Consider the following 25,201-nt stretch of genomic DNA (forward strand, 5'->3'; position numbering starts at 1 on the left):
AAATGATGTCATGATCAATTTAGCAGTGAATTAATCCACCCTTGAGTTACTCGGGTGGTCTGGACCAGCCAAGTAGAATCACATCATCACTCGGAGCCGGAGCGGCACAGTGGTTAGCACTGCTGCCTCTCAATGCCAGGGACCTTGATTCAGTTCCGAAGCTCGGGTGACTGTATGGAGTTTGCACCTTCTCCCCTGCTTGGATTCCTCTTAGTGCTCCAGTTTCCTCCCACAGTCCAAAGATATGCGGGTTAGGTTGATTGGCCATGCTAAATTGCCAGGGGGAGTAGCAGGATAAATACGTGGGGTTACGGGCCTGGGTGGGATTGTTGTTGGGGCACGCTCAATGGGCTGAATGGCCTCCTTCTGCATGGTAGGGATTCTTTGATTCTATGAAATAGTGGGATGTTGGTTAAAAGATGAAGATGGCGATGACATCAACATGACCATTACCAACCTTGGAGCAGGTTGCTTCTCTGCTCTTTCAACCCGACTAGAGGCAGCCCGAGAAGGATTGGGCGAAAAAAGTGTTTTGCAAATGTGCTTGTATGACAACAAGTAAGTTTCTTGTTTGAGACGGACAATGGTTACGTGTTTGACAGTCCAATTTCCATGCAAATACTGCCATTTCTTGTTAACAGTTCAGTAGTGACAGAAATGCATTGATCTGATGATGGTTCCATCTCTTTACCAGGTGCAGATTAACCTTGTGCTGTGTGAGAAATGGCTACAATTAGCACCCAGCAGTCCTACCCACCCATTCACAGACTCTCAGTCAGGAATAACGACAATGAACTCGAGAGAATAGAAAATGGCAACAGCAGGTACTGAACACTGCTTTGGAACTTCCAATGTTCAACATATTCATGCCACAGCCTAATGTACACAATGGGAAAATGCCAGGTAACATAAGTTAACTCTGTCTCCAGTCAATTTTCCGAAGTGGTTTCCTTGCTTGACAGGGTGCACAGGAGTCCAAAAGACTGTGGATAATATGTATGTATTTTTTTCGCCATGCACAACACAAAATGAGCTTTACTAGAAGTTTCTTTAGCCAGTTCAATATCAGAGAAACCAGGTTGAGGCAGGTACAATAGCCACATTTAAAACGCATTTGGATAAGTACATAGATGGGAAAGGACCAGACGAATATGGGTCATACGTGGGCAATTGGGACTAGCTAGGAGGGCACCATGGTCGGCATGGACCACTTGGGCCGAAGGGCCTGTTTCCCTGCTGTATTGCTCTATGATTCTATGACTCCATGACTTATCACAGCTTTACACATGAATCGCCTTTATTGTTGCAAAAATTGAAGGAAATTAGAAAATCAAGACTATGGCCCGGATTTTCCAGCCCTGCCTGCGGCAGTATCTTCCAGTCCCACCAACGCCCCTGCCCCATGGCAGGTTCCTTGGTGGTGCAGCCGGCGAGGAATGCAAATGGCCACTGATGGATTCGGAAAACCTGTCATGTGGGAGCTGGAAAATCCTGGCTGCAGATAGATGTTTGTACTTAGTTTAGGAGATACGTGGTTGCTGTTTTCAGCGATTCTAGGCAAAATGTTTGATGCTTTCTTCTCATAAGTTCCTATGATACAGGAGCAGAATTAGGCCATTCAGCCCATTGAGTCTGCTCCACCATTCGATCATGGCTGATATGCTCCTCATCCCCATTTTCCTGCCTTCTCCCCATAACCTTTTAGCCCATTACCAATTAAAAATCTGTCTAACTCCTCCTTAAATTTACTCACTGTCCCAGCATCCACCGCACTTTGGGGTAGTGAATTCCACAACCCTTTGGGAGAAGTAGTTTCTCGTCAACTCTATTTTAAATTTGCTACCCCCTTATCCTAAGGGGGTATCCTTATCCACCTCTCATCCTAGAATGCCCACAAGAGGAAGCATCCGCTCCACGTCTACTTTGTCCATACCTTGTATCATCTTGTATACCTCAATTTGATCATTCTTCTAAATTCCAGAGAGTATAGGCCTAAACTGTTCAATCTCTCTTCTATCGTGAGGCAGTAACTTGAACGCTGTGCTCCAGTGCTGACCCAGCTGCTGTTGTGATGTGTTGTATTACATGTGAACAAAGAACAAAGGACAATGAACAAAGAAAATTACAGCACAGAAACAGGCCCTTTGGCCCTCCAAGCCTGCACCAACCATGCTGCCCAACTTCACTAAAACCCCCTACCCTTCTGGGGACCATATCCCTCTATTCCCATCCTATTCATGCACTTGTCAAGACGCCCCTTAAAAGTCACTATCGTATCCGCTTCCACTACTTCCCCCGGCAACGAGTTCCAGGCACCCACTACTCTCTGTATAAAAAATCTGCCTCGTACATCTCCTTTAAACCTTGCCCCTCACACCTTAAACCTACGCCCCCTAGTAATTGACTCTTCCACCCTGGGAAAAAGCTTCTGACTATCCACTCTGTCCATGCCTCTCATAATCTTGTAGACTTCTATCAGGTCTCCCCTTAACCTCCATCGCTCCAGTGAGAACAAACCAAGTTTCTCCAACCTCTCCTCATAGCTAATGCCCTCCATACCAGACAACATCCTGATAAATCTTTTCTGTACCCTCTCCAAAGCCTCCACATCCTTCTGGTAGTGTGGCGACCAGAATTGAACACTATATTCTCAGTGCGGCCTAACTAAGGTTCTATAAAGCTGCAACATGACTTGCCAATTTTTAAACTCAATATCTCGGCCGATGAAGGCAAGCATCTTGACTACCTTCTCCACCTGCGTTGCTACTTTCAGTGACTTGTGTACCTGTACACCCAGATCCCTCTGCCTATCAATACTCTTAAAGGTTCTGCCATTTACTGTATATTTCCTATCTGTATTAGACCTTCCAAAATGCATTACCTCACATTTGTCCGGATTAAACTCCATCTGCCATCTCTCCACCCAAGTCTCCAACTGATCTATATCCTGCTGTATCCTCTGATGGTCCTCATTCCTATCCGCAAATCCACCAACCTTTCCACCAACCGTTCGCAAACTTACTAATCAATCCAGTTACATTTTCCTCCAAATCATTATATATATTACAAACAGCAAAGGTCCCAGCAGTGATCCCTGAGGAATGCCAATTTCCACTCCATCTGATGAAGGAGCAGCGCTCCGAAAGCTAGTGGCGTTTGCTACCAAATAAACCTGTTGGACTTTAACCTGGTGTTGTTAGACTCCTTACTGTGTTTACCCCAGTCCAACGCCGGCATTTCCACATCATGAATGCCACTTGTTACAGCCCTCCATTCAGAAAAGCACCCTTGCACTGCTACCCTCTGTCTTCTTTGACCGAGCCAGTTTTGTATCCACCTTGCCAGCTCACCTTTGATCCCATGCGACTTCACGTTCTGCACCAGTCTGCCATGAGGGACCTTGTCAAAGGCCTTACTGAAGTCCATGTAGACAACATCTACTGCCCTACCCTCATCAATCATCTTCGAACTCGAGTGCTAAGCAGGGAGACTCCTGAAAATGTGGAGAAGTCAGTTGCCCTTCTAGCTGCAGGATGGGGTTAAATTAGAGAGATTACACAATTGAATTTGCTGGAATTTAGAAGATTGAGGGGGTGATCAGATCAAAGATTTCAAGCTATTAAGGGGAACAGTTAAGGTAGATAAAGTACTTTTGCAGCTCTTGGGGAGTCTAGAACCAGGGGCCAGAATCTAAAAATTGGAGCCAGACCTCTTAAGAGTAAAATTAAGAAGTGCATCTACACAAAATGGGTGGTGAAAATTTGCAACTTTCTCCTGCAAATGCCAACTGATGCTAGATCAATTGTTAATTTTAAATCTGAGATGAATAGATTGTTGTTAACTAGAAGTATTTCGAATAAATATGTCTTTCTGCAGTTATATAGAGCCTTTGCGAGTTTTATGTACAGTTTTGCGCTCTTTGCTAAAGGAAGGATATATTTTCCATAGAGTGCTACGTATGTTTTTTAAATTCATTTGTGAGATATGGGTGTCGCTGGCTGGCCAGCATTTATTGCCCATCCCTAGTTGCCCTCAAACTGAGTGGCTTGCTAGGCCATTTCAGAGGACAGTTCAGAGTCAACCACGTTGCTGTGGCTCTGGAGTCACGTGTAGGCCAGATCAGGAGAGAACAGCAGATTTCCTTCCCTAAATTAGTGAACCAGGTGGGTTTTTCCAACAATCGACAGTGGTTCCATGGTCATCTGTAAATTCTTGACTCCAGATATTTTTTATTGAATTCAAATTCCATCAGCTGCGGTGGTGGGATTCGAACCCAGGTCCCCAGAACATTAGTTGAGTTTCTGGATTAATAGTCTAGTGATAATACCACTAGGCCATCGCCTCCCTTTGTTCACCAGACTAATTCCTGGGATGGTGGATTGTTCTATGAGGAGAGATTGAGGAGACTGGGCCCATATTGTCTAGAGTCTAGAAGAATGAGAAGTGACCTTATTGAAACCTACAGGGTTCGAAAGGGCAGATGCAGGAAGGACATTTCCTTTGGTTGCGGAGTCAAGAACCAGGTCACACAGTCTCAGAATAAGAGGTAGGCCATTTAGGACTGAGGTGAGGAGGAATTTCTCCACTCAGAGGGCGTTGAATCTTTGGCATTCTCTACCCAGAGGGTTGTGGAGGCTCACTGATTGAGCGTGTACTGGACGGAGATTGATTGATTGCTAGATAGGAATGATATCAAGGTTTATGGGGATAGTGCAGTAAAACGGCATTGAGATGGATGATCAACCATGATCTAGTTGAATGTTGGAGCAGGCTCAAGGGGCTGAATGGCCTGCTCCTGCACCTATGCCTCTGTCTATTAAAAGACATGGAACAAAGGAGGATTTACGCAGTTGGGTCTCAGATAAGCTATCATCTCATGTAATGGTGGAACAGGTTCAAGAGGTCAGATGACCTACTCCTGTGTTACTTGGAGGCCATGTGATAAAAGTCCAAAATAAACCACTGGGCCAGCATTTGTTGCCCATCGCTAATTGTCCTTGAACTGATTGGCTTGCTAGGCCATTTCAGAGGCCATTTAAGCAACTCCAGATCCACATTGTTGTGTGTCTGGAGTCACATGTAGGCCTGACCAGGTAAGGACGGCAGATTTCCTTCCCTAAAGGAACAATGGTTTCATGGTCACCATAAAACATTTAATTCCAGCTTTTGCCATTTTCCTCCAGATGTTACAATTTTCTGGATTTGCTGCTTTTGCCTTAATTTCACCTTTGTTTAGTCAAAAATGTATCATAGAATCATACAGCACCGAAAGTGGCCATTCGGTTATTCGAGTCTGCACCGACCACAATCCCACCCAAGCCCTATCCTAATAACCCCATGCATTTACACTAGCCAGTCCCCCTGATACTAAGGGGCAATTTAACATAGCCAATCCACCTAACCCGCACATCTATGGACTGTGGGAGGAAACCCGCACAGACACGGGGAGAATGTGCAAATTCCACACAGACAGTGAACCAAGCCGGGAATCGAATCCGGGTCGGGGGGAGGTGGGGCAGCAGTGCTAACCATTGTGTCACCATGCCGCCCACTCAAAGTGGAGAATATGTTCACTTTCTAATCTCTTCCATGAGTTGGGATGATGACTGGTCAATGAACGTTTCCACAACACTTATCATTGTGCCCCCATATCGCCAGACTCTTTAGTGATTCCTCCTCCCACATGAGGTTGCCTTCTTCACCCATCAGTATCAATAACATTGGTTACTAAGGATATTGGTGTTCAAATAACAATTAGACCCACTATAGAGGAGTGCATTACTCCCACAATGGAACTGCCAGTCCCAGCACTGCAGATGGTGGTTCTACTCTTCAGCTAACAGGAAACCGTTTACGTTTAAAATGCAACCTTGACAATAAATTGCTTGCTAGTTGCCAAAAGCAACAGTAGTTGTTCAGCATGTTTTATTGTTCGAGTGCTTTGTGTTTCCAACTTTACACTCTCTAAGGGTTTTCATTTACAGGGAAGGATCCTTCACATCCAATGAGCTTGTTTAATCACTCCCTCAGCATTTCTTTTTCTCTCTTGTAAACACATCCTCGGCTTACCTCTTGGTCCTGCTTATGCCGTCTCTTTTAAGAGCCGTGGTTGGTAACTTATTCCACGGCCAGGATATTACCTGCCCCTCCGTTGTGTGTGCCCCTGCCCTGGGGGATGCGGTAGGCCATTCAAATGACCGTTTCATAGAATCTACGGCACGGAGACAGGCCCTTTTAGCCCAAACTGGTCCATGCCGGCCAAAATGCCCATCTAAGCTAACCCCATTTGCCTGCATTTGGCCCATATCTCTCTAAACCTTTCCTATCCATGCATCTGTCCAAATGCCTTTTAAATGTTGTCAATGTCCCTGCCTCAACCACTCCCTCCAGCAGCTCATTCCACACACGTACCACCCTCTGTGCAAAAAAGTTGCTCCCAAAATTCCCATTAATTCTTTCCCCTCTTAACTTAAACTTATTACCTCAGGAGCCCCCAATATCCCACCAGGCAGGAGGGGCCGTAAAATCCTGGCCCATAAGTTGATCAAAATGTGGGGTGAGGGGGGGGGGGGGGTGCGGAGGGGGAAATGTTCATCCTGTTTTCCATTCTACTTGTAATGTCCTCATCAAGGGCAACTAGGGATGGGCAATAAATGCTTGTAGCCAACGATGCCCATGTGCCACGTGTGAATAAAAAAATATTCTAACATACCCTCTGGCATTTGAGCTTTTCTGCCACGTACGGTGAATAATTTGATTGGGTCAGCTTTGTCAGTTCACAAGGACTGAAATGAGAATATCAAAGGCAGGCTATTCAGCCCATCCCAGATTCTCCTCTCATAAAACCTACATTCTACCGATTCAAATTTCCTTGAAAACTCAAAGCCTCCTCTTTTCCAAAACTAACTGTTTCAAATTTTCCTCATAAGTTAAATTCCAGATACATGGAATAATGAAAATAATGTACGATACATATGGGTGACAAGATATTAAAGATCATAAGGTGCTGCCATTGGACCAAATACATGTGTTCCAATGTTTCGGTTCTCAGTATTGCATGGCACAACAGATACAGTCAGTGAAAACCCAAAAGTGAATGAATCCACCACTAATCTAGAACACAGAACATAGAACATTACAGCGCAGTACAGGCCCTTCGGCCCTCGATGTTGCGCCGACCAGTGAAACCAATCTAAAGCCCATCTAACCTACACTATTCCAATATCATCCATGTGCTTATCCAATGACCATTTAAATGCCCTTAATGTTGGCGAGTCCACTACTGCTGCAGGCAGGGCATTCCACGCCCTTACTACTCTCTGAGTGAAGAACCTACCTCTAACATCTGTCCTATATCTATCACCCCTCAATTTAAAGCTATGTCCCCGCATGCTAGCCATCACCATCCGAGGAAAAAGGCTCTCACTATCCACCCTGTCTAATCCTCTGATCATCTTGTATGCCTCTATTAAGTCACCTCTTAACCTTCTTCTCTCTAGCGAAAACAACCTCAAGTCCCTCAGCCTTTCCTCATAAGACCTTCCCACTATACCAGGCAACATCCTAGTAAATCTCCTCTGCACCCTTTCCAATGCTTCCACATCCTTCCTATAATGCGGCGACCAGAACTGTACGCAATACTCCAAGTGCGGCCGCACCAGAGTTTTGTACAGCTGCAACATGACCTCCTGGCTCCGAAACTCAATCCCTCTACCAATAAAAGCTAACACTCCGTACGCCTTCTTAACAACCCTATCAACCTGGGTGCCAACTTTCAGGGATCTATGCACATAGACACCGAGATCCCTCTGTTCATCCACACTACCAAGTATCTTACCATTAGCCCAGTACTTTGTAATCCTGTTACTCCTTCCAAAGTGAATCGCCTCACACTTTTCTGCATTGGAATCCATTTGCCACCTCTCAGCCCAGCACTGCAGCTTATCTATGTCCCTCTGTAACCTGCAACATCCTTCCGCACTGTCCACAACTCCACCGACTTTAGTGTCATCCGCAAATTTACTAACCCATCCTTCTACGCCCTCATCCAGGTCACTTCTAAAAATGACAAACAGCAGTAGCCCCAAAACAGATCCTTGCGGTACACCACTAGTAACTGAACTCCAGGATGAACATTTCCCATCAACCACCACCCTCTGTCTTCTTACAGCTAGTCAATTCCTGATCCAAACCGCTAAATCACCCTCAATCCCATGCCTCCGTATCTTCTGCACTAGCTTACCGTGCTATCTGGCCTCACTTCAGTGTTCTGACCTCAGTATGGCAGTACGGCAGCACAATGGTTAGCACTCCTGCCTCACAGCGTCAGGAATCCAAGTTCGATTCTGGCCTCGGGTCACTGTCTGCGTGGGTTTCCTCGGGGTGCTCCAATTTCCTCCCACTGTCCAAAGATGTGCAGATTAGATGGATTGGTCATGCCAAATTGACTCTTAGTGTCCGAAGATGTGTAGGTTAGGGGAATTAGCCATGCTAAATGAGTGGGTTATGGGTTTAGGGCGGAGAGGAGATCTTGGGTGGGAGGCTCTTTTGGAGAGTCGGTGAAAACTCGATGGGCCGAATGGCCTCCTTGTGCACTGTTGGGATTCTATGGTTAAGGAACGTTTTAAAAATACAACAAACACATTTTGCGATTGTTTGGAAACTTCCCTTCTCGCTGAAGAAAAGTGGTCTGTCAGAAAGGAAAAATCTGTCACTTGTACTTTGAACTTGAACATGATTTTCTAAAGCCTGACCCTTGCTTCTGATTGCTCTCTGCTTAGGACTCACTCATTAGGTGAGGACACATCTTCTGAACTGCAGGGAGTGATCTCCATGGAGGCCAAGGGGCGACCTGAATCACGCCGGAGTTCTTTCACAGGCAGAGGGGCTTTAGCCAGGTATGGTCACCACCTCAACAATTTGCTGTACTGTACTGCGCTGTAATGTTCTATGTTCTATGTTCTCTGGTAAGATAAAGCAGGTTAAAATGGGATTATATCAACCCAGTACTTCAAGGAGGCCTAAATCAGTGTCGCGATGAATGTCCAAAGGGCCGCTTCCTGTGCAATAATTAAATCTAAAATAAATACATAGAATTAATTCCATTTTTAAATTTACAGATTCCTTTATGCCGATCCTACACTTAGCAACTTGGTTTTCTGTCATTTCTAATAACACCTGTGATTGTTGATGGAGACCTGCCTCCCTGCATTGCCCTGTCCCATGATTGATGTGGAGGAGTGCCCCTCAACTTATTCAATCAATTGTCTCTCTCAGATGGAGAGGGGTGCCTATCGTCATTCATGGACTCTGGCTAATTACCAACCTTCCATATTATAGCAGGAAGATTTGCCACGGAAAATTAAGCAAAACTCCAGGGCGGCACGGTGGCACAGTGGTTAGCACTGCTGCCTCACAGCGCTAGGGACCCGGGTTCAATTCCGGCTTGGGTCACTGTCTGTGCGGAGTCTGCACATTATTCCCGTGTCTGCATGGGTTTCCTCCGGGTGCTCCGGTTTCTTCCCACAGTCCAAAAGATGTGCTGGTTAGGTGCATTGGCCATACTAAATTCTCCCTTGGTGTACCTGAACAGGTGCCGGAGTGTGGCGACTAGGGGATTTTCACAGTTACTTCATTGCAGTGTTAATGTAAGCTTACTTGTGACACTAATAAATAAATTTTAAAGGAATATCTACCAAACCCATCTAACCTCACACCCTACATTACAAGAAACTACAAAAGGTCGTGAATGTAGCCCAGTCCATCACGCAAACTAGCCTCCCATCCATTGACTCTGCCTACACTTCCCGCTGCCTCAGCAAAGCAGCCAGCATAATTAAGGACCCCACACACCCTGGACATTCTCTCTTCCACCTTCTTCCTTCAGGAAAAAGATACAAATGTCTGAGGTCACCTATCAACCGACTCAAGAACAGCTTCTTCCCTTCTGCTGTCAGACTTTTGAATGGACTTACCTTACATTAAGTTGATCTTTCTCTACACCCTAGCTATGACTGTAACACTACATTCTGCACTCTTTCGTTTCCTTCTCAATGAATGGTATGCTTTGTTGTATAGCGCGCAAGAAACAATATTTTTCACTGTATGTTAATACATGTGACAATAATAAATCAAATCAAAAATATGCTCAGAACTTGGCATCACATTCTCCTTTAAGTACCAGACAGATATAAGCAAAGGGAAGGACAGGGTCGATAAGGCTAAACTGTTTCCACAAGTTGAAGGATCTAGAACCAGAGGCCATAATGTAAAAATTAGGAGCAAGCCATTCAGGAGAGATGGTAGAAAACACTTTTACACATAGAGAGTGGTGGAGGTTTGGAACTCTTTTCCTCAGACGGTGGTGGATGCTGGTTCAATTGTTAGGTTTAAGTATGAGATAGATACATTTTTATTGAGCAGGGGTATCAAGGGTTACAGGCCTAGGGCAGGAACATGGAGTTAGGCCACAGAGCAGCCATGATCTTATTGAATGGTGGAGCATGCTTGAGCGGCTGAATGGCCTACTGCTGTTCCTACATTCTTAAATTCAAAGTCCAGATCTCCAGATTCGAGTCAGTAAATTGTGACACACTGAAGCGAAATCCAGGAGGGGCTAGGGCCGAGTAAATATATTTCCCATTAGCAGAAGGGTTAAAAACCAGTGGACCCAGATTTAAGGTGATTGGCAAAAGGACCAAAGATGGCCTGAGGAAAAGCTTCTTCACACAGTGAATGGTTACAAGGACTAAGAAAAAGATTCAGAAAGGGGAAAATATAATGTGAGAGTCAACCAGTAAGAAACACACAAACGGACTGTGAAAGCTTCTATAGGTATGTAAATTGGAAAAGATTAGCAAGTACAAATGTGGGCAGAAACAGGGAAATTTATAATGGGGAATAAGGAAATGGCAGAAAAACTGAACAAATACTTTGGGAATGTCTTTGGGAAATACAAAAAGCATCCCTGAAATATGGAGAATCAAGGGATTACTGTAAACAAGGAACTGCAAAAAATTAATATCAATAATTAAAAAGTACTAGGGGAACTATCATCAGAATCATAAGAACTAGGAACAGCAGTAGGCAATTCAGCCCCTCAATCCTACTTTGCCATTTAACACAATCGTGGCTGATCTCATCTCAGCCTCAACTCCACCTACCTGCCCATTCACCATAGCCCTTCACACCCTTATTAATTAAAAATCTGTCCACCTCTTCCTTAAATTTACTCAAAGCCCCAATAAGAATTAATGGAACTTAAAGTAAATAGGGGCAGTAAGTAGGGGCGGCCCAGTGGTTAGTACTGCTGTCTCACAGCGCCAGGGGCCCGAGTTTGATTCCTGGCTTGGGTCACTGTCTGTGCATCTTATCCCATGTCTGCGTGAGTTTATAGGGGACATAGCCTCAAAATAAGGGGGAGTAGGTTTAGGACTGAGTTGAGGAGGAACATCTTCACCCAAAGGATTGTGAATCTGTGGAACTCCCTGCCCAGTGAAGCAGTTGAGGCTACCTCATTGAATGTTTTTAAGGCAAAGATAGATTTTTGAACAGTAAAGGAATTAAGGGTTATGGTAAGAGGACGGGTAAGTGGAGCTGAGTCCATGAAAAGATCAACCATGATCTTATTGAGTGGCGGAGCAGACTCGAGGGGCTAAATGGCTAGCTCCTGCTCCTAGTTCTTCTGTTCTTATGTTCCTATGTTCTTTCCTCTGGTTGCTCCGGTTTCCTCCCACAGTCCAAAAGACATGCTGGTTAAGTACATTGGCCATGCTAAATTCTCCCTCAGTGTACCCGAACAGGTGCTGGAGTGTGGCGACTAGGGGATTTTAACAGTAACTTCATTGCAGTGTAAGCCTACTTGTGACATTAATAAAAAATTGAATCCCTAGACCTGATAATCTACATCCCAGAGTGTTAAAAAAGGTGGAGATAGTCGTCTTTTAAAATTCTATAGATTATAATGGTTCCTGCAGATTGGAAGGTAGCAAATGAACGCCCACTATTCTGGAAAGGAGGGAGAGAGAAAACAAGGAACTTGTCCTGATATCAGGAGTAAGGAAAATGCTGGAATCTATAATAAAGGATGTGATAACAAAAAACTTGGAATGTAGTGGTAGGATTAGGCAGGGTCAACATGGATTTATGAAAGGGAAGTCTTGTTTAACACACCTGTTGGAGTTTTTAGAGGATGTAACTAGCAAAGTAGATAAGGGGGAACCAGTGGAAGTGATGTATTTAGATTTTCAGAAAGCTTTTGATAAGGTTCCACACAAGGAGATACTAAACAAAATTAGAGCACACGGGATTGGAGGAAACATACCGGAATAGATTGGGAACTGGTACATGGACTGAAAACAGAGACTAGATATATACGGGCCATTTTCAGGTTGGCAGGCTAATATTAGTGGAGTACATTCTCAAGGATCAGTGCTTGGGCCCCAGCTATTCACAGTCCATATCAATAGTTTGGATATGATGTTAAGTGTAATGTTTCCAAGATTGCTGATGGCACAAATCGAGGTGAAAGTGTGAGTTGCGAGGAGGATGCAAAGATGCTTCAAGCGGATTTGGAGAGGCTAAGTAAGTGGGCAAAAATGGAATAAAATGTGGAGAAATGTGAGGTTATCTATTTTGGTAGGAAGATCAGAAAGACAGAACACTTCTTTAGTGGTGAGAGGCTGGGAAGTGTAAAACTTCAAAGGGACTTGAGTGGCCTTGTTCATGAATCACTGAAAGCGAACATGAAGGTGCAGCCAGCAATTAGTTTATTTATTAGTATCACAAGTAGGCTTACATTAACACTGCAGTGAAGTTATTGTGAAAATCCCCGTTCGGGTATCCTGAGGGAGAATTCAGCATGGCCAATGCACCTAACCAGCACGTCTTTCAGACTGTGGGAGGAAACTGGAGCACCCGGAGGAAACCCACGCAGACACGGGGAGAAGGTGCAGACTCCACACAAGTGGTGACCCAAGCTGGGAATCGAACCCGGCTCCCTGGCGCTGTGAGGCAGCAGTGTTAACCACTTACTGTGTCACCATGCCGACAAATGGTATGTTGGCCTCTTTTATAGGGGGAATTGAGTTTAAGAATGAAGACGTCTTACTGCAATTATATAGAACCTTATGAGATGGCTCTGGATGTGCAGTTTTGGTCTCCTTATTTAACCTAAGTAAAGGTACACTTGCTATAGAGAGAATGCAATATGCATTCACCAAACTAATTCCTGGGTGGTGGATTGTCCTGTGAGAAAAGGTTAAATAGACTGTGCCTTTATACTCTGGAGTTCAGAAGCATGAGAGGTGATCTCATTCAAACATGTAAATTGGGGCGGCACGGTGGCACAGTGGTTAGCACTGCTGCCTCACAGCACCAGGGACCCGGGTTCGATTCCCGGCTTGGGTCACTGTCTGTGCACATTCTCCCCGTGTCTGCGTGGATTTCCTCCAGGTGCTCCAGTTTCCTCCACAGTCCAAAGATGTGCGGGTTAGGTGCTAAATTGCCCCTTAGGGTCAGGGGGACTAGCTGGGGTATATGCATGGGGTTATGGGGATAGGGCCTGGATGGGATTGTGGTCGGTGCAGACTCGATGGGACGAATGGCCTCCTTCGGCACTCTAGGATTCTATGATCTATGATAAAATCCTTAGAGAGTTTGACAGGTTCGGTGCAGGGAGGATGTGGGGGGTCTAAAACCAGGGGACACAGTCTTGAGATATGGGGTAGACCATTTAGGACTGTGATGGGGAAACATTTCTTCCTCGGAGGAAGGTTAATCTTTGGATTTTTCTGCTCCAGGGGGCTGTGGAAGCTCAGCCATTGAACATTGTCAAGGCAATAGATATCTGGGCACCAGTGCTGGTTATTCATCCTGCAAATGAATGAAAAAAGAACCAATGACATCCAAAGATCTGGGTTAGTATAGGAAAGTGGCATTGGAGTAGGTGGTCAGCCATGGTCTAATTGGCTGGAATCTTACCACCGTTCACGCCAGCAGGATTTTCCCACCCCCCTGCCATGAACGGAGATTTGGCTGGCCGCCAAATTCTCCGACTTCGCTGCAGCGGGACTATGGTGTGAACGGCCGGTAAGATTGCGCCCAATTGAATAGCAGAGTGTGCTTGAGGGGCCGAATGGCACACAGTGATTCTATGGAAGCGTCAGTGGGGAGTTTGGTGATGGCAGCACTGAGAGACATTGGCCTTTGTAACTCAGCAAATTCTCTCCGCAGGCTCACTCAATTCATCCTCATGCTGAGGAACTGGACCACCCAGCGAATGAACAATGAAGACCAGAGGCCGGATTCTTTCCTGGAACGCTTTCGAGGACCAGAGATGAAGGATGTGTCAAGTCGGGAGAGCAACACCCAGTCAGCCATAGGTAACCTGGAGCATCCGGGCAGGAGCAAGAAGTAAGTTCCACTCCCATCGAAGCAGCGGGTATGGAAGGTTGGTTAAAGTGACCCTAACGATTCTGAAGAATCTGGAGGGCTCTCCAAGCCAAGGCTCAAACCAAGTGAAATATTAGCTATGAGGAGAGATTGGGTAAACTGGGGTTGTTCTCCCTGGAAAGACAGAGGATGAGGGGAGACTTAATAGAGGTGTATAAAATTATGAAAGGCATAGATAGGGTGAACGGTGGGAAGCTTTTCCCCAGGTCGGTGGTGACATTCACGAGGGGTCATAGGTTCAAGGTGAAGGCGGGGGAGGTTTAACACAGATATCAGAAGGACATATTTTACACAGAGGGTGGTGGGGGCCTGGAATGCGCTGCCAGGCAAGGTGGTGGAAGCGGACACACTGGGAACGTTTAAGACTTATCGAGATAGCCATATGAACGGAGTGGGAATGGAGGGATACAAAAGAATGGTCTAGTTTGGACCAGGGAGCAGCACGGGCTTGGAGGGCCGAAGGGCCTGTTCTTGTGCTGTATTGTTCTTTGTTCTTTATTTGAAAGCCCACCTGTTTTCCACTACTGCTCTTAATCATCAACCAGCTTTGACCAGGTTATATTTTTCTGATCGAGCTGATTGCTGTATTCCAGATTAGTGCCAAAGTATAACAGCTCGGGCGGCACGGTGGCACAATGGTTAGCACTGCTGCCTCACAGCTCCAGGGACCTGGGTTCAATCTTGGCCTCGGGTCACTGTCTGTGTGGAGTTTGCACATTCTCCCCGTGTCTGCGTGGGTTTCCTCCGGGTGCTCCCGTTTCCTCCCACATTCCAAAGATGTGCGGGTTAGGGGGATTGGCCATACTAAATTGCCCCTTAGCGTCCTGGGATGTGTAGGTTAGAAGGATTAGCGGGGTAAATGTGTGGGGTTGTGGGGATAGGGCCTGGGGTGGGATTGTTGTTGGTGCAGACTCAATGGGCCGAATGTCCTCCTTCTGCACTGTGGGATTTCTATGATTCTATGAGCTGGATTGCACAGCTAGTCGTCATACTGAGTTTGGAATGTATTTGAGTATAATCTGTCATTGGATTTGACCTTTTCTACATTCTGCAACCATACTGCTTCCTGTTGAGTATTTTACAACATTTTCAGTTTTTGAACGACTTGCTGGGCAGTTTCATTTCCAGTTTTATCTTATTTGCTGCAGGCATTTAAACCCGTATACTGTCGCCAGCACATATCTATAAAAATTAAGAGTCTAATTAAAATCATTAGTAGGAGCCAGTGGTTTCTACCACAGAGCTGGCTGAATGAAAGTATCTATTGCAACTGAGAGATCTACCTCTCTCAAATTCCAAACACTGAACTCAAGGCCTGGAGCTGTTACTAATTTGTGGCTCAAAGCATTTGTAAGTCATCGCCGTATATGTGGGAAGTGAAATCTCACACGTACTTGCTCGTTCCTATTCATTAATCTTACCAGCACTGATTTTTAGGCTTGGATCATACCATTAGGAGCCAACATAATCATGGAATATGTCATTGAAAACTATGAAACCAAATTATCCTAATAACTCCGTACATCCATAAAACAACAAAACCTGCTCTTCCCTACTCCAGGCACACTGATTTCCAAATGTGTGCCCCAAGATGGGACCTTTACCAATCAGGAAATCATAAGTGTGCTCTTGCAATCCTTCACACTGATGAAGGGGCAAAATAAATTAGAAGACACAAATTAAATAAACAAACTGGGTGGCACAGTGGTTAGCACTGCTGCCTCACAGCGCCAGGGACCCGGGTTCAATGTGACCTCGGGTGACTGTGTGGAGTTTGCACACTCTCCCCATGTCTGCAGAGGTTTCCTTCGGGTGCTCGTTTCCTCTCACACTCCAATGATGTGCGGATTAGGATGATTGGCCATGCTAAATTGACCCCTCGTGTCAGGGGAATAGCAGGATAAGTACATGGGGTTATGGGGATAGGGCCTGGGTGGGATTGTTGTCGGTGCAGGCTTGAAGGGCTGAATGGCCTCCTTCTGCACTGTAGGGATTTTATGATTCTAAGGGAATTCTGTGGAAGTCTGTTACATTAAGGATAATTGGCACATGGTCTGAGATAACAGGGAGGACTATCAAGGCAAATTAGAAGTCATAGGATACCTACAGTGCAAAAGGAGGCCATTTGGCCCATCGAGCGTGCACCGACAACAACTCCATGGAATCCTATCCCCATAACTCCACGTATTTACCCTGCCAATCCCTTGACCTGAGGGTCAATTTAGCTTGACCAATCAACCTATCCCTCACATCTTTCGGACTGTGGGAGGAAACCGGAACATCCGGAGGAAACCCACGCAGACACGGGGAGAACGTGCAAACTCCACGCAGACAGTGACCCGAGGCCGGAATCGAACCCGAGACCCTGGCGCTGTGAGGCAGCAGTGCTGACCACTGTGCCACCATTTGTATCAGTGGGGATTGTGAGGAGCCCTGACATGTTTTTGGAGGTGGAAAGAATTGTTAGCTATCTGCCAGGGCAGAGGATGGATTTGGAGTTTGTTCAAAAAGTTTGTTGAGTCAAATGGTCTTTTTTTCAAACATCACCCATGTTCCTAAATGCAAGATGACAGATAAATTTACACCCTGATTTTGAAGAAATTGTGTAAAATGTGGATACCTGCTGCAACAAAGCCGGTCCCAGCAGAGTCAAACTCGGAGTCTGATTTAACAGGCATTTTCAAGAGGTTGCATTTTGGTCACATCCTTATGTTTGAAAATGCTGCAGCTGCGGGTTCCGGGCACAATTCAACGGCAACAATTGCAACAACAAGGAAGATGAGTGAGTAATCTCCTGCTTCACCACATTAATCCTAGCCAGAACCTGCTGTGTTCCCAGTAGAGTTGCCGATCGCACCTCATTAGTCCCTTAGTCGTGCCATTCAGCCGCTACCCTTAAAAACGCGTTGCCGATTTGCCCAGTAACTTTGATCTCGGAGCGGGGTCACCGCTGAGGCCAGAAGTTCCTTCGGCAGACGTGAATGAAAATCACACGTGTTATGTTACTATGCTGATTCAAATTGTGTTTAGATTAAATGGATATTTATTGTGAATTAATCTTGTAGAAGCCAAACCCTGTCCACCTTGTGGACAACTGCTTTGCTTAGTCATTAGTGGGCTGCCCCGCGTTTAGTGGAAACTGGTATCGCATCAAAAGTAAAGAATTAAGAAAAAAGGAATTAAAAAGAAATGAGTGAAAGAGGGTGTCTTGTGCTATCTTTTCTGGGAGAAAGTTCTTACTCCTGCCTCCCCTTTAAAGACCATCAGCATCCCCTGGTGATGAGCCTAAGCTATGCTGGAGCCGAGTGTTAGCTTTAAACGTGAACTATCAGAGTTCAGAAAAGAACCTCTTTATCCAAAGTTTAAGTTTAAGCTTATTTATTAACACTGCAATGAAGTTACTGTGAAAATCCCCTAGTCGCCACACTCTGGCGCTTGTTCGGGTACACTGAGGGAGAATTTAGCATGGCCAATGCACCTAACCAGCACGTCTTTCGGGCTGTGGGAGGAAACCAGAGCACCTGGAGGAAACCCATGCAAACACTGGCAGACGGTGACCCAAGCCGGGAATCGAACCCAGGTCCCTGGCGCTGCGAGGCAGCAGTGCTAACCACTGTGCCACCGTGCCATCCAAGGTTGGTGAGAATCTGGAATTCGTTACCATGCGAAATGGCCGCAGCACATAGGCTAGTTAAGGGGAAGTTAAATATGCATGTATGATATGCATTATGGGTGGCACGGTAGCACAGTGGTTAGTACTGCTGCTTCACAGCTCCAGGGACCTGGGTTCGAATCCCGGCTCGGGTCGCTGTCTGTGTGGAGTTTGCACATTCTCCCTGTGTCTGCGTGGGTTTCCTCCAGGTGCTCCGGTTTCCTCCCACAAAGATGTGCGGGCTAGGTTGATTGGCCATGCTAAATTGCCCCTTAGTGTCCCAGGATGCATAGGTTAGAGGGGTTAGTGGGTAAATATGTAGGGATATGTGGATAGGGCCTTGGTGGGATTGTGGTTGGTGCAGACATGATGGGCCAAATGGCCTCTTTCTGCACTGTAGGATTCTATGATTCTATGAGAGAGGGGGAATTGAATCATAGAATCCTACAGTGCAGAAGGAGGCCATTCGGCCCATCAAGTCTGCACCGAACATAATCCCACCCAGGCCCTATCCCTATACCCTATGCATCTATCCTATCTAGCCCCACTGACACCAAGGGTCAATTTAGCATGGCCAATCCACCTAACACGCACATCTTTGGAGTGTGGGAGGAAACCGGAGCACACAGAGGAAACCCACGCAGACACGGGGAGAATGTGCAAACTCCACACAGAATAGAGGGTTATGAAGGAGTTAGATGATGAAAGAGGGGAGGAGTGGAACATAAAAATCAGCATGGATAGCGTGACGGCGCGAGGTATCAACGAGGGGGCTGCTTCAATCACAAAGGTGATTTATTTACCAGACACAAAGTAACATTACATACAGGCTCGTTCCAAGACCTGAAAATCCCACTTGAGGCCAACGGACCTTTGCCTGGTCCTGTCCCGTCCACTACAATTCGCGTGGGCAGGCGGGACGGGAAAATCCCACCCCTTGACACCCGGACTCACACAGAGCACCCTGCTCCCGGGCCCTGTGCTCATTTTCCCCATTGGCTGAGGTTCGCATTCTTCCACGCAGTGGGCCCCAAGTGGGCCACGTAACCCACGAACATTCGCCCCTTAAAGAGGCCAAGCTATTACAGATTGAATGGACCGAATGGCCACTCTCCGTACACCCTGCCTCGTGTAACCTGTGCTTCATCTAATCTCAGTGTTTCATGTTGATTATGGGATGGTGGAGAATGCAGCAGGAATATAGCAGCATGATTGTCCAGAGAGATATAAAAGTTGTGTGCTGACTGAATCAATCTAAAATCTGATCATTTAACTGGATTGAACAATGCAGATCAAAGATAGATGTGCTTATTTGGCATGAATGTTACAACACAAAGATATATTGCTCATACTATAGTCCAAGGGATTAATGTATAAATAGTACACAGGCGAGAAAGGGTTACTGATCAAATCTAATCTACACTCATTAAAATAATGCAGAGGTAATTGGACAGGCTTGATAGACGGTACAAATCGGACATCATTATATCTGGTTTATGGGCGTAAAGTGGACACAATAATGCGCATTGTGGGATCTAAGGAGCTACACCCAAAAGATATTGAAACCGCTATTCGGTCAGGCAGCTTTTCGGACACCACTGGCAGCGAGTGGACAAAAAAGGACATTAAACTCCATCTGTATGTAAATGAGGGACTGAGAGTCCGTCTCAGGCTTCTTGGCTGCTATCCGATGTTACAGATTGGAGCAGCTGCTCAGTCGCTCAGTTTAAGTGGTCATTGGGCGACCAGGATTAAAAGACAAATTGTGTTTTTTTTTTAAAAGGAATGCAAAATAAATCTCCCCCCCCGCCTCCACAGTGCATTGATGTCATAGAATCCTTACAGTGCAGACGGAGGCCATTCGGCCCTTCGAGCCTGCATCGACCATAATCCCACCCCTGTAACTCCAATGCATTTATCCTAGCTCGTCCCCCTGACACTAAGGAAGAATTTAGTGTGGCCAATCCACCTGGCCTGCACATCTTTGGAGTGCTGGAGGAAACTGGAGCACCCGGAGGAAACCCACACAGACATAGGGCATCCACACAGTCAGTGACCCAAGCCAGGAATTGAATTCGTGTCCCTGGCGCTGTGAGGCAGCGGTGCTAACCACTGTGCCACCGTGCTGCTGTGCCCCTTCTCCACATCCCCAGGATTTAACTTTGGATCCCTGTTGGAGAAGTAAATGGCCCAAAATTAATTTCTTCAAATGGGTGGACGGTATATGGATGCATGAAAGGCACCTGCGGCTAGATCAATTAATATTAATGAGGCAGACCCTTGGCCTTCTGGGCCCCAATTTGTATTTTAAACTGAGTGTCGATAAATTGACACCGTATGGGGTATTCCTGCCTGACAGACATGTAGCTTGCATATTGCAGTCGATTTGTGATTTAACCATGGGCAACCAGAGTTGTCACAGATTTCTAGGGATTATAGCTACTGGTCATTCAGGGCACAGCTGTTTTCAATCCATGGGGATTATTGTGGAGATAATCAGATAACCAAGGTGAAGGATCTTCACGAAATCCTCTTAATCAGCTGAGACTCTAACAAAGGGCCAATAATGCAGAGCCTTGTGGGATTGGTGCCACACTGTATTCTGCAAAGTATATGTGCAATATACCAGGAACTCCGATAGAATATCTATGTGAATTGAATGTAACTGGACAGAACTCTTCCCTGCCCCCATCCCCACGCTTTTATAACGCATCAGAAATAGAACTCAGATTTGCCCATTCATTGCATCTGTTACAATTACAGTTTATTTATTAGTGTCACAAGTAGGCTTATATTAACACTGCAATGAAGTTACTGTGAAAATCCCCTTGTCGACACACTCTGGCACCTGTTCGGATACACTGAGGAAGAATTTAGCATGGCCAATATACCTAACCAGCACGTCTTTCGGACTGTGGGAGGAAACCGGAGCACCCGGAGGAAATCCACACAGACACGGGCGAACGTGCAGACTCCACACAGTGACCCAAGCCGAGATTTGAACCTGGGTCCCTGGCACTATGAAGCAGCAGTGCTAACCACCGTGCCAACGTGCAGCCTGCCTAAATTAACATGTCACACACATTCTAACTGTTACACATAACACAGTCTTTAAATATTCTCCACCTTCATTCAAATTTGACAGTAAGAAGTAAGGTTCTGCACTTCTTTTTCTCTTCCCAGTGGGTCACATTATCTATTTTGAAATTGGAATCGCATTGGAAAATCTGATTGCTTAGGTTTGAAATTAGTTCCACACAATGGCATGTAGTCATAAAATATCCATTTTACTGTACAGACACATGGCGACACAGCGGTTAGCACTGCTGCCTTACCAGCGCCAGGAACCCGGATTTGATTTCAGCCTTCTCTATGTGGGGTCAACACCTTCTCCCCGTGCCTGAGTGGGTTTCCTCCTGGTGCTCCAATTTCCTCCCACACTCCAAAGATGTTCAGGTTAGGTGAATTGGCCATGCTAAATTGCCACTTAGTGTTCAATGATGTGTAGATTATGGGGATTAGCGGGATAAATGAGTGGGGTTACAGGGATGGGGCGGAGGGTGGGCGTAGGTAAGATGCTCTGTTGGAGAGTCAGTGCAGACTTGATGGACCAAATGGCCTCCTTCTGCACTATAATAATTCTATGATTCTATGGCGACAGTCTGATAACATCTATGTGAAGAAGTTGTCTCTTGGTACAGTCCAGTCCAATGATAAAATCAATAATTTTTATTGTAATGGTGTTACTGAAGAAACAATTGTGAGGCAACTTATTCGACTTTCTGGCTGACAAAAAGAACTTTGTTTCCTATTTCTTTGGAGCTGTGCACAGATGGTGTCCCATCATAATGCGTTCCCTTAAGTTCAGTGCTACAAATAGTAAAGATTACCAAGATAAATACAGATGAGGGAAGATATTAGACCATGTTGCTCACTCTTCCATTATAGTATCTGAATGCCTCAAGATTGCTCTGACGGATTTTGCCCCTTGTACCCTACATCAAAGACTATTCTAGGTAACTGTAGCAGCAATGGTGTATAACAGGCAATATTTGCAGTCACTGGGTCAAAATCCTGGAATTCCCTCCTTAACGGCATTGTGGGTCAACCCACAGCACATGGACTGCAGCGATTCAAGAAGGCAGCTCATCACCACCTTCTCAAGGGCAACTAGGGATGGGCAATAAATGCTGGCCAGCCAGCGATGCCCGCGTCCATATAAAATCAGCCTAATTTTCCACCAAGTCATGGAACATAGGAACAGGGATAAACCATTCAGCCTGTCAAGCCAGCTCCACCATTCAATTAGACCATGGCTAGTCTCTACCTCAACGCCACTTGCCCGCACTATCTCCACATCCTTTGATGACTTTAATCTCCAGAAGTCTATTAATTTCTTTTTTTTTGAACACGTTCAATGATTGGGCTTCCACAGCCCATCGGGGTAGAGAATTCCAAAGATTCACCACCCTCCCTAAGAGCATTCAAATGGTTATTGGATAAACATATGGATGATATTGGAATAGTGTAGATTAGAGGGGCTTTAGATTGGTACCACTGGTCGGCGCAACATCGAGGGCCGAAGGGCCTGTACTGCGCTGTAATGTTCTATGTTCTATGTTCTTCCCATCTCAGCCTTCAATGGCTTACTCCTTATCCTAGGATTATGGGTGGGATTTTCCAGCCCCACCCACCACTGGGGTCATCCAGTCCCACCGAAAGTCAATGGATCTTTGGCTGGGGCATTGAATCTTCCATGGCGGATCTTGCCATGACTGGGGCCTGAAAATCCTAGCCCTTGTCTCCTGGTTTTAGAGTTACCCACCAGGGGAAGACATCTTAAGTCACACTTCCCCTGTCACGCCCTGTAAGAGTTTTGTAAGTTTCAGTGAGAACAAGGGGGAATAACCTTGAAGTTAGAGGTAGGCAGTCCAGGGATGATGTCTTCATGGTGTAGTGGAAACCAGAAACTCTCTCCCCAAAAAGCTGTTCATAACCACCCCCCCCCGGGGCAGCGAGTTTCAGGCATCCTCTGTGTAAAAACACTTGCCTGGGAAAAAGCTTCTGACTATCCAGGCTTTGATACACACTTTAGGCTTGGACAATTGAACATTTCAAAACTGGTATTGATAGATTTTGTTAGGCAAGGGTTTTAAGGATTACAGAACCAATTCCTTCGAGATGGGTTTTTGGGGTCAGACAGGAAGAGAGGACAAGTCCCCTTTTCTTCTTGCACTGCCTCTTTTTGTTCGGCTCACGTCCAACCCTTGTTGCTTTTTGTGATGCCTCACCCTTATATTGTGGCTTGTTGTCTTCTTGTCACCTGGGCTTTTACCTTTTTATTGTTACTCATGTTAGTTTTTCTTGCGCGGGGCGGTGGACAGGAGGGTATATGTGTGGGGGGCAAAATAAAGGCATTGGACCGGACCCCTGGAGGAAGAGGGTAATGGGTGCATGGATTCTGCCGTATTTTAGGTGGTTGGGGAGAGGTGGTTGTTGAGGTGGTGTGTGTTAGGGGGAGGGGACTGTTAGGTTGGGGACTTTCTTGTGTTTCCGGGGGTCGGGGTAGATGTCAAGGTGGTATGTGTGTGTTGGAGGGCTTTTTTTGGGCTTCCTGGTAGGGGAGATTTTGTGTGCATGTTGCTGAGTATGTTTCTGGATTGGGGGGCTTTTTCTGGTGGAAGTAGGTGGACTACTGGGGGGAGGTCAAGTAGTGGGTGGAAGATCCCTGGGGCTTCCCTGATAGGGATGTTGATGGGTGGGTAGTGGATTTGGTTTAGTTGTAGGGAGTAGAGGGTGGTGGTCTGAGGCTGCCTTCCTAACTGGGGGTCCAAGTCCCGTGGTCTGTTCCGGGGATCCAGGCTGTTTGTCAGTTCTGTTCTTGTCTAATACAGAGAATCTGGCTGTACTGGAGAGGGTGTCGGTGAGGTTTGCTGTAGTGTTGGCTTGGATGGGGTCCCTGGTTCCGAGGAGCGGCTGGGTAACCTTGTGCCATTTTAATTAGGATCCAGGGGGCTAGGAGGTTGTTTTGGTTATCGCGTGTGTAGGGTTCCGGGGGAGCCTGGTTGTTGCGGGAGGGTGGCTCGGGCAGGGGGCTGGTGAGAGACTTTTGGTAATAGTGTTGGTCTTGGGTAGAGGGTTGGGGGGGTTCTATTTATGGGGTAGGGGGTCTTCATTTTGGTGGGTTTGGGCAGTCGGTTTGGGTACATACAGTATTATGGGAGGGGGGCAGTTGAGGAGAGGGGTTTGTCCGTCTGGGTTGGTTATGTCGTTAGATAAGATACAAGTGGGCAATGATCTAACTGAACTATCGAATAGTTTCATGGGCAGGACAGTGGCACAGTGGTTAGCACTACTGCCTCACAGCGCCAGGCACCTGGGTTCAAATCCAGCCTTGGGTGACTGTGTGTGTGGAGTTTGCATATTCTCCCCGTGTTTGTATGGGTTTCCTCCCACTGTCCAAAGATATGTGGGTTAGGTAGATTAGCCATGTTAGATTGCCCCTTAGTGTCAGGGGCAATAATGTGGGGTTATGGGGATAGGGCTTGGGTAGGATTGTTATCAGTGCAGCTTGTTGGGCCGATTGGCTGCCTTTGCACTGTAGGGATTCTATGATTCTAAGTCTCCTAGTACCTTACATCAAAGACTATTCTGGGTAATTGTAAGTCTCTATGTCCTTTTGTATCCTCCCATTTTAAAATAAGTGAGAATTTGTAATCAACAGATGCTGATTTTAATGATGACCTTTAATAGACCCTAACATCTTTTCCATATGTTTAACTGATTGGTGCATATTGTAGGATGTGCAATACTGTGTGTGATTCAATGGGGTAAATTTTCCAGTCCCACCCTCTATGGGAATGGTAGTGAGTGGGATTGAAAATTCAGCGGACCATTTAAAGGTCTGCTGACCTTGGGCAGAAATTTCCAGTCTTGGGGCTGGAAAATCCCGCTCAAAATCCAATATTGTTAAGCAGCATTTTTTTTTCTAATTTGGTTTGCTGTTCACTATCTGTTGAGTGTTATCAGGAAATTATTGCATATCAGAAGTCTGTAAGTGCAAGAACACCTGATGAGGCATTGGAGGGGAGATTTGGG

General features: G+C 46.0%; 1 protein-coding gene across 1 annotated transcript in view; it reads left to right on the plus strand.

Annotated features, from left to right (window-relative positions):
* Positions 1-723: 723 nt before the first annotated feature.
* cnga3a (cyclic nucleotide gated channel subunit alpha 3a) overlaps positions 724-25,201 on the plus strand; it is a 44,856-nt gene continuing 20,378 nt past the window's right edge. Inside the window, exons 1-3 of the mRNA XM_078221467.1 lie at positions 724-824; positions 8,781-8,897; positions 14,233-14,412. Coding sequence (XP_078077593.1) covers positions 724-824; positions 8,781-8,897; positions 14,233-14,412 — 398 coding nt within the window. The remainder of the gene's footprint in view (positions 825-8,780; positions 8,898-14,232; positions 14,413-25,201) is intronic.

The sequence above is a fragment of the Mustelus asterias genome, chromosome 10, assembly GCF_964213995.1.
Source record: "Mustelus asterias chromosome 10, sMusAst1.hap1.1, whole genome shotgun sequence".
Lineage (NCBI taxonomy): Eukaryota > Metazoa > Chordata > Chondrichthyes > Carcharhiniformes > Triakidae > Mustelus > Mustelus asterias.